Genomic DNA, 10,346 nt, shown 5'->3' with positions numbered 1-10,346 from the left:
CGGCATGACTAAAAGTTACTGGCAGATCAGTCTTGTAACACCAGTAAATACCTTTTCACATAAAAGGGACTGAAATCTGGAGCTTCCCAACTTCCTCTCACTCTGCCACCTTCCCCCACAAGCAGCCGGGACTGGAAGAACAGTACACATGCTGAGCGATTTCAGACTTTTGTATAGTTGGTTTGGTGCATTAATTGTAAACTCAGTTTGAAGTTCGTTTGATGAAGAAATGAGAGATTAGATTATTTATTAATCATATTTACAGCAAAACACACAGTGAAGTACAACCAATACAAGCTGAGGATGTTCTGGGGGCAAGCCCACAAGTGTTGCCACACATTCCGGAGCCAATATAACATGCCCAGGATATGCCGCAGAATAACACACATGCAACAGGCAGCAGGCGATAACAACAAAACAAACCCCTTTCCCACCACTCCCCCACCAAAAACACACACACACACACACACACAGAGTGGGTCAGTCAGCATCTATGGAGGGAAATGGAAAACTCATGCCTATGAATGGTCTTGACCAGAAATATCAACTGCCCATTTCCCTCCATAGATGCTGCTCAGGCCATGAAGCTTCAGAATTCCCTGCTGCATCCTATTTGAAGTGTCACCAGATAATTTGTTCTGTACCCGACAATATTTAATTTATGCACTTTACTTTGTTTATTTATGCGTAATTCATCTGTAGATTTTATTCTTACTTTCCTAAATTATTGTGTGTTATTGTGCTTTACACGCTGGTCTGGAGAAACAGGGTCTTGTTTGATGGTATGCATGTGTATAGTTAACTGATAATAAATTTGGCTTGACTTGACTTTATTCTTCATGTTGTTGGTTTATCAAGTTCTACTTCAGTGTACTGTGTGTAATAATCTGATCTGTCTGAACAGTATGCAAGGGAATCCCAGTACATGTGACAATAATAAACCAATACCAATAATGATGAAATTTAAATTCCCTTTACATGCAAATCAAATCTAGAAAAGTTGTTAAGTATCAACAAGATTGAAATAACAAGGCCCAGGGTCGGCACAGTGGTTAGCCTCGTGCTTTACAGATCCAGCTACAAGATCAGGGTTCAATTCCCGCTGCCGCCTGTCAGGGGTTTGTACCTTCTCCCTTTTTCGCCCGCGTGCTCTGGCTTCCTCCCACGTTTCCAGACGTGTACCAGTTAGGGGTTAGTAAGCTGCGGGCGCGCCATGTTGGCGCCAGAAGCATGGCGGCACTTGTGGGCAGCCGACGTAAGTGACGCGTTTCTCTGCTACGTTTCGATGCATATGTGACAAATAAAGCTAATCTTTTACACTTTTAGATGTCGCTGGCCAGAGGTGTGAAACTTGCATTGGATGCTGGTCAGCAGTGAGGAGAGGGCTCACGCTGGTTGCAAGTTTGACAGGGAACAGCCGGGGTCCTGAGCACCAGCAGTGCTGCAGGTTCCATTTCACACCTTTTCTCCGGGGTTTAAGCAGAAGGCAGTTCAAAGATCTAGATGGGGACCTTTCCTACAGGTTACTGATTGAAAGAGAACAAAGCAGGCAGTACCGTTTCCATTCTGACCCACCCCTACACTGCCACACTGTTGGGGATTCTGTCTGGAGATGCATAGTAATACGGCAGTTTCTTATCCTGGTTACGTTCTGCAATGCGCTGTGAAATTTCCTGCAGGTGCATTCGGAATTTTTCCATGGCCTCCTTGACTGGTTTCTCTATGAAGTGTTCATCAGGATACGTTCCAAGAAACAGCTGAAAAAAATAAAGATCATAAATATTTAAACTCAAGTCACTGATTATCACCAGAAAGTATTTATTCAGCAGTAAAATGCTCTGAAGCACTGCACAGGAAAGTCACCCTGAGGAGATAAGCAGGCAGGTGGACAAGGTTTGGTCACAGAGGGTGCTTTCAGGAATGTGAGAAAGACAAAGAGTTTACAGAGGAAATTCCAGAGACTTGGGCCAGGCAACTGTTGGTAAAGCCTCTAAAGGTAGGGGGAATGACCTCACTGAAAATATTTTAAGACTGAATTGTAAGGGAGTGCATATAGCTTTGAGGATTATAGGGTTGGAAAAGATCCCAGAGATTGGATGGACAAATCACGGAGAGGTTTGATAACAAATGTGAGAACATTATGATCAAGTTATTGTTTAATCATGATCAACATTCAAATGCTCTTCATATTTAAATACTGCGCAGGAATCCCTGACTAGGATCCATGCACAATTTTGACACTGGGGTCAGGAATAAACAGGCAGTGGACCCACCTACGTCAACCTTCTCTGAGCAGAAAAATACCTCAGCTCTTTAGAGGAGAGAGTATCGAGGGAAAGGAGAGCAGCAGGAAGAGGGAAGGGACTGGAGGTCCAGAGACAGTACAGTGTCCCAGATGTCCCGCTCTGGAACAGAGGGTCCTCTCAACAAAAGGGGTGAATAGTTGAGGTGCAGCTGAGTTAGGAGGTGGAGGATAGGGAGAGAAAGGTTGAGGGAGAATGGATGTGCGGGAAGAGAAAGGAGAGGTTGGAAACTGAAGGCCTGGAATAAGGAAAGGGAGGAAGTTTGATTTTTATTCACTTTGCACTGCAGCCTGCCATCTCAGTTGTATGCACAAAGCTAGCCCAGAACATAACATGGCTGTGTTTTTGGTGTGACAGGGAGGAGGGAGCCAGCCTGCTGTTAGGGAGGATATCTATCGGATGTTGGAGGTTGAGCTATGGACAGTAGGCGTACGGATGTTGGACAGCTTAAGGAGGACGGGGGTGATGGAATCCGGAGGTGACTGAGATTCTGCTGTGGGATTCAGCTGATAACAGATAGAGTTTAAAGAACCACGTTTTTGGGAGTGCACATAATGGACGATATCACCTGGTCCCTCAACACTACCTCTCTGGTCAAGAAAGCACTGCAGCATCTCCACTTCTTGAGGAGATGGAGGTGAGTGAGTCTCCCCTCACCCCCCCTCCCCTATTTTAACCAATTTTTAAATGAGCACCATCAAGAGAATCCTAACCAGCTGAATGACCATCTGGTTTGGGAATTGCAAGGCAACTGACTGCAAGCCCCTACTAATGATTGCAAGGACTGCTGAGAGGATGATCAGAGTCTCTCTTCCACCCACTAGAGATCTCATGGGGAGCAATGTGTATGCAGGGCCCTTAGCATTGTCAATGATCCCTCCCATCTGTCCAACAATCTCTTTGACCCCCTTCCATCAGACAGGAGATATTGTAGCATTGGGACAGAACTGTTAGGATGGGAAGCAGCTTCTTCTCCCCGTCTGTAAGGCTACTGAACTCCCTACCATCTCCCAGGTCTCATCACGTATGAAGCACCAGAGCATTATACTGTTTACCTTTAAATTTGTGTCATACATTATGATTTGTTAATATAACTTTGTGTTGTGTATGAGTTATAAGTACTGTGCTGAGCATGTTCCATTTGCGGTACACGTGTTTGGTTGAATTACAATAAACTGAACTTGAACTTGATCTTGAGAACGTTTGTGCTGGCGAATCTGTGGAATTCATTGTCTCAAACTACTGTGGAGGCTGATTGATTGGGTATATTTAAAGAAGAGGGTCATGGGTTCTTGATTTGTAAGGACAGGTTACTGGGAGAAGGCAGGAGAGTGGTGTTGAGAGGGTTAATGAGTCAGACATGATTAAGTGGTGGGGTAGGCTTGATGGGCTGAATGGCCTAATGGTGACCTGAAGTGTAGTGAGGAGTCCAAGCTGTGAGACACCGTGGAGGTCTGGGGTCATGTCTCTGGCATGTACTTGTAATGGATTACCTCATTGTCCTGGAACTGGCTGAGTGCCCACACTGCACCCAGATGCCAACATGACCGCCCCCTGTCTGGTAAGCTCTCGATGATGTAATCCACAGTGACAACCCCCTTCTTGGTGGGTGGAGGGCATCGCATTGTGGGAGGAGCATTGGGGATCCATGAACACCAGTCATACTGCGAACATAGAACACATGCATGTTGAGGAACTTGACCTCAGTTTTGGATGCCCTTTCTAAAGGGGACATTCCCCTGCTCCAGGAGCCTTGATGAGTTCCTCCCAGACGTTCTTACAATCGTGATCCGCCTGTCCTGTCTCCCTTTTTCATACACCATTCATTCTACCTCAGCGTGCTGGGTCTAACATGTAAGGCCAGGAGTTTGGATCACTGGTGACCTCCCGATATGAATTACTAGCATGTGGGGAGAAGCAGATGTGCCACCTCAGCTGACTGTCGGGGTCCCACGATCAATCTGTGGAGCAACTATGCTGCAGTGTCAACTGCTTGAGTCTCCATCTAGCCTAGGAGGACTATGATGTGAAGAAACTCTGACGACGGTCACTGTGGGCTTCCAGTCATTCTCTTTCTACATTTTGGCCTGCCCGGCATTCCTGTGCCAACCACTTCCATGCATAATTCTGGGCAGGAAATGATGAACAGGGGCAGCTAGACTGCAGTAGGCATCCAGCACATGAGCAGAGTGCTGAACTTACACACTGGAGACAAAGCTGGAATAGAAACTAACCTCTCAGTCTTCTTTAGCAGAGGGGCTCACATCAGGTGGCACCCCTCCTCCCTCTGGTAAGTCCTGGGACATGCTTGAACTCCAGATTGGCACTGACCGCCCCCCCAACTCCTACTTGTTCCCAACCCTCTTGTTCTGCTTCTCCCTATGGAGAGAAATGTCACCCCATCTCCCTCACCACTTCCCTTCAGCTGTAGAAATACCCTGCTCACTCTTCAGTTCTGGGCCCCACAAGCCTTAAACGTGGGACAATCTCTTTGCGGACATCTACTGATGGAACCAGAACTCAGGGGTGCAGTGCTAGCCGGAGCGCACCAGAACGCGTCCGGCACCTCTTTAAAAAAAGGAGCTGAAACAAACAAGTTAATTAATTAGGTGCCGCCCCAGGTTATTTGAGTATCTCAGAAACTGCTGATCTCCTGGGATTTTTACGCACAACAGACTCTGGAGTTTACAAAGAATGGTGCCAAAAACAAAAAAAAAATCCAGTGAGTGGCTGTTCTGTGAGCGAAAACATCTTGTTTAATCCACTCGCTGGATGTTTTTTTGTTTTTGGCACCATTCTTTGTAAACTCCAGAGTCTGTTGTGTGTAAAAATCCCAGGAGATCAGCTGTTTCTGAGATACACAAATCACCCTGGGCGGCACCTAATTAATTAGCTTGTTTATTTCGGCTTTTTTCTTAAAGATGTGCCGGACGCGCTCCGGTGCGCTCTGGCTAGCACTGCACCACTGCCAGAACTCCACACAAAGGAGATTAAAAGGACCCCTGATGCTAACGAAAGGCTGGAATTAACAACCTAACTGCTCATTCCACTACCTGATTAAGCTCTTTCCACTGGGCATGGACAGAGCCCACTGTTCTGAAGGACTACTACCCAATGCCCTACGTGACAGAAGCAACTTTGAGCTACATTTATTCTTTGAGTCATGTTCCTTGACCTCAATTTTGACCTTGTCTCCGACTGCAGCTGGAGTCACACCTGATACTAACACAAAATACAGGGGTTCTCTGTCTCACAGTTGTACGAATCAGGTAGTACAAACAGGAATGTGGAAATCGATTCAGTACCTGTCCAAAATTGACAGCAGCGTGTTGACAGGAGGCAGTGAATATTATGACGGTCAGATATTCGATCAGCTTCTGGATTGTCTTCACTGATTTAGGGAATCCTGCATGAGGAAAAATATATATTTTTCTAATTACCAAAAATGTAAAGAGATTTAACTTTTTGTCAAGTGATATTAGTGATGGGATGGCTAATCTATTCAATTGAATCCCTGAGCTTATTCTAAATGAATACTTTTGAACAGAGTAGTTTCTGGAGACCAGAGATCCGAGATTCATTTGCTGCTCACTCAGCTGAATCCCAGCTGGTTGAAGTCTGTTGGGTTATAGTGACCTGAATTCTCCGCCACCACTTCCTAAGCTTTTATCCTCTCCATTTCTGCATTGACACAATCAGGCGGAGCTGGCTACACTCCGTAAATCAAAATGAGGTCACTAGCAGGTCAAAGCCAAGGGTCCAACCCCAATTCTTGGACATAGACTCGCTCTAAAAGCAGGGGATCGTGGGGTCACCAACACAGGGCAGGTCAGTTACTCTGCCTGATATGGAGACTGCTGCACTCAGTCGGTGTTGGAGTAGAAAGTAACAGCCCTGAGACGTGAGCAGGCCGCATACTGACTGAGGTAGCGGGGCTAATCCAGCTAGAAGGTCTTGGGAAGGTGGAGAACCCAGTGACCTTGCATTTCTGAAGCTTCTCTTTGATTTCCTCCCACATCCCAAAGACAGGTGAGGATGTTAACAGCCCATGTCAATTGCCTCTGGTGGAGGTGGGTGTCAGGGGAACTCAGGTGGGTGGGGGAGGGGAGTTGATGGAGATCCAAGAGGAAGAATGGGCCTTCTGTTTGGATGTTTGATGGTCAGTGCGGACATGATTGGCTGCAGGACCCATTCCAAAAGAAAGTATCTCAATGCACTTGGCAGGAGAGATATTGCCCAGCTACATAGGAAATACTTGGCTCATTGAATACTTGGATCATTGAATTGGCCAAGAGCTGGGTAATTAAGGAACACGCTTGGGGATGTAATTCCAGAGGCTAGGTGAAGGAGCAACCCTGAATGGTGGAGTGAAACAGGGGTGAAAAGGTTAAAAAGAGTATGAAATCAGGGAAGGTTTTAGTGCTTCTACTGGAAGAGGGATCAATAACTGGGAACTAAACCTTTTAAATGGTGAATTATGATCTGGAATGCACTACTTGACAGATTAGTGGATGGAGGTTCAGCAATAACTTTGAAGAGGAATAAATATTTTGAATGGTAAATAATGAGGGCAGTTGATGGGTGTTCTAAGAGGACAGCAGAAACACTTTGGGCTGACTCACTGCTGTGGTGCACATTGATCCTGAGTGTCTGGTGTGCTCCCTGTGGACAGTGATGGAGGTTTCGGGTGCTGCTGCTGGATTCTACAGCTAGGAGTTCTCTTGGCTGTAGCCACATACACTGACCATTGGCGTTCAGTGACCAGAGGGGTTTTGCTTACTTTTCCCCAGGAAAAGCAATTGGCAACTTTCCCAACGGGAAGTGAATCCGCAACTATTTCTTGAGATACAACTGAACTCCAGCAGAGTGATGGGACAGTCCTGGCCTGGTCGGTGTGCATGTTGGCGGTGTTTACTGCGGAGACCTGGCTCAGCTGGGAGATTTACTGCATTTGAACAGCTCCCTGACACTCCACATCAAAATCATACATGCAGACACCAGATTCAGGCCAATTAGGGGCCACTATTTTTAAGTTTGAAATAAAACAGAACAGGTTTCTGAGGCACACGTACTGGTGAGGACTGTTATCCATCTGTGACATACAGCAAGAGTTACCTGTACTTTTATTGTCCTTCAGTCCATAGACAAACACGTCCTTCACAAAGGCCTGTAATTCATGGTCTGTTTGAACAGTCTCATCATCATCATAATATATGTTTACCACCTCTGTGACAAAGCTGTTGAAGAGAAATTAGCATTCCTGAAATGCGCAGCAGTAATCTGAGAACATTGGAGAGACACATTTCACCCCGTTCGTTATCAATTATCTGCACCTGCACACACTCAGTCCAGCACTGCCCCACTTCCAGTCTACTCACCGTTCCGATCTCTCCCCTCCCCTCCCTCACTCCTGAACTCCCTCCATCCCAATGTTCTCCCTCCCAGACTCCTACTTGGCCTCGCTCAGTCCTCACCCTCACACCTTATCCCCACTGCCTCTGTTAGAGAAGTCCACACGCCCACTCCCTGCAGCCCTGAAAACCCCTGTCCTTTAGATATTTATCTAGCTCCCTTTTGAATTCTACATTTGAGCTGACACCATTACTGCCCAGCAGCATATTCACTTCCCTGTTATTTCCATCTGCATCGCCCTCTGCTATGGAGGGGCCACTGCACAGAATCGAAATAAGCTGCAGAAAGAGCAAACTCAGGTCAGCTCCAGCATGGACACCAGCCTCCCCAGCACCCAGGACGTCTTCAAGGAGCAATGCCTCAAAAAGGCGGCATCCATCATTGAGGACCTCCATCACCCAGGACGTGCCCTCTTTTCATTCCTATCATCAGGGAAGAGGTACAGGAGCTTGAAGGCACACACTCAACAATTCAGGAACAGCTTCTTCTGCTGCCATGCGATTCCTGAATGGACATTGATCACATGCACACTACCTCAATACTATTTTTTTCTCTTTTTGCAGTATTTATTTAACTTTTCAATACCAATATACTTACTGTAATCTACAGTTTTCATTATGTATTGCAATGCACTGCTGCTACATAACTACATACTGTATGCCAGTGATATTAAATCTGATTCCCATTCTATCACGTACTGCAGAAACTTTCTCCACATCACTTTAGCTTATATTTTCCATTCCCCTGCATTTTACACCCCTACCTCGCTGGGTAAAGCTTGCACCTCTTTACTCTGTAGCCTTCACGATTTTAATCCCTCCAACAGATTCCTTCACAGCCTTCTCTGTTCCAAAGGGAACAATCCTGGATTTCTGTGATCTATCCACAAAGCAACCGTCTCTCATCCCTGAAATAGTCCTTGCGGTCTCTGCAGCCAGCTTAATCAAAGACCCTACCTACCCCGGACATTCTCTCTTCTTCCCCCTCTCCCACTGGGCAGAAGATCCAAAAGCCTGAAAGCACGTCCCACCAGGCTCAAGGACAGCTTCTACCCGCTGTTATAAGACTATTGAATAGTACAATAAGTTGGATTCTTGATCTCATAATGTACTTTGTACCTTAATAGCTAGCGGCACTGCACTTTCTCTGTAGCTACTAAACTTCATTCTGTATTCCGTTATTGTTTTATCTTGTTCTACTTCAACACACTGTGTAATGAATTGATCTGTATGAACAGTATGCTTTCCACTGCACCTTGTACATGTGACAATAATAAACCAATTCCAATTCTAGTTCATCACGGTGAAGCTCCCTGCACAGTCTCCAAAGCCTGAAGAGGGTTGTTGGGAGGACATGCAGTCCTCCAGCTGTGACTGATCCAGGATTTCTCCATCCTCCCTGCAGGCCACTTCTTCCAAAGTTTTGTGTCATTTAGAAACTTGGAAGTCATGTCCACTCCACCCAAGTCCAGGAAGTCATATTGACCAGGAAAAATCTTCATCCAGTCTCTGTTCCCCCTCCTTGTGAACACTTCCCTCCAGAAAAAAAAAGATAATTGTTTCCTCCTAACCACGGCTGCCCAGTAACTAAGCCAGTTCTCTATCCATTCTGCCAAACACCTCTTTATTCTAAGACGTTTTATCTTGTCGGCTCCCATATGATGTGGCTCTTTAACAAAGGCTTTTTGGAAGTCCACCTTGGCCACTTTAACCACAATTCTTCATTAATGCATCAACAATTGAAGTCAAACCACTTTGAACTTGACAACAACCTTTTGACGAAGTAATGAATGAATGCTGGCTTTTACTGATAATCCACACTTGACCAGGTGATTGCTACTTCCATTCCTGTTTATTGTTTCTGGACTTGCCCTGTCACTGAGGTGAGACTGGTTGGTTAGAATTCAGAATACAGCAAGCTGTGGGCAATATAATCCAGGCGTTAACTTACCCCTGGACAGCTTCCCAGACCTTCAGTGAATCGTCCCTGTAGTAGTAATATGGCAGCTTCTCTGTGCTCTCAACTCCCCGCATCTTGATGGCCTCAGGAAAGCAGAGAGATTTGTATGTGAGGCCATGCATGGCGCGCTGCACCAGGCGCACGTGGCCACCACCTCCCGTGCCGTTTGCCTGTAGACAACGAGAGGACATCAGATGGGTGTTCCCAGGTGTGGGGGACTGTCATAATACAACCATTCAAATGTGTGTAGTCATCACCAAGCCTTAGTTTAATCTGAGGGGGTTCAACACATGCAAGCTCCACCACCAGGCATCGTTTATTATCAAACAATAGGTGGTGCATTTATCGTGTCAGTACAACGGTGCACACAAGTCCTTTGCCCTGTCACTACCTCATCTCCTCCCTTCTATTAATCCGACGAAAAGACACAATGGAAACTTCAAAATCAGTAACTATAAACTATAAACTGGAGGAACAGCATCTCGTCTTTCTCAAGTTCTTTTCTCTGCCATTCTGTCTTAAGTCCCCCATCTAGTATTGGCTCAGCTATTCTCTGTGTGGTAGCACAGTCTGACCTGTGGAGATGTTCAAAGCTTGCAGTCTTCACACTGTGTTCTCACTCACCAAATGCCCCAATAAGCCATCGCTGATTACCTCTGCAACCCTTGCCCC

General features: G+C 46.0%; 1 protein-coding gene across 1 annotated transcript in view; it reads right to left on the bottom strand.

Annotated features, from left to right (window-relative positions):
* Positions 1-227: 227 nt before the first annotated feature.
* Positions 228-10,346, bottom strand: part of LOC134358207 (polyunsaturated fatty acid 5-lipoxygenase-like) — a 73,810-nt gene continuing 63,691 nt past the window's right edge. Inside the window, exons 10-14 of the mRNA XM_063070205.1 lie at positions 9,666-9,844; positions 7,419-7,540; positions 5,609-5,709; positions 3,797-3,967; positions 228-1,757 (exon numbers count right to left, since the gene is read on the bottom strand). Coding sequence (XP_062926275.1) covers positions 1,578-1,757; positions 3,797-3,967; positions 5,609-5,709; positions 7,419-7,540; positions 9,666-9,844 — 753 coding nt within the window. The 3' untranslated portion in view covers positions 228-1,577. The remainder of the gene's footprint in view (positions 1,758-3,796; positions 3,968-5,608; positions 5,710-7,418; positions 7,541-9,665; positions 9,845-10,346) is intronic.

This window comes from Mobula hypostoma, chromosome 18, assembly GCF_963921235.1.
Source record: "Mobula hypostoma chromosome 18, sMobHyp1.1, whole genome shotgun sequence".
NCBI classification, from domain to species: Eukaryota; Metazoa; Chordata; class Chondrichthyes; order Myliobatiformes; family Myliobatidae; genus Mobula; species Mobula hypostoma.
Note: the sequence above shows the minus strand (reverse complement) of the source record. Positions and strands in the feature narration are given on the sequence as shown.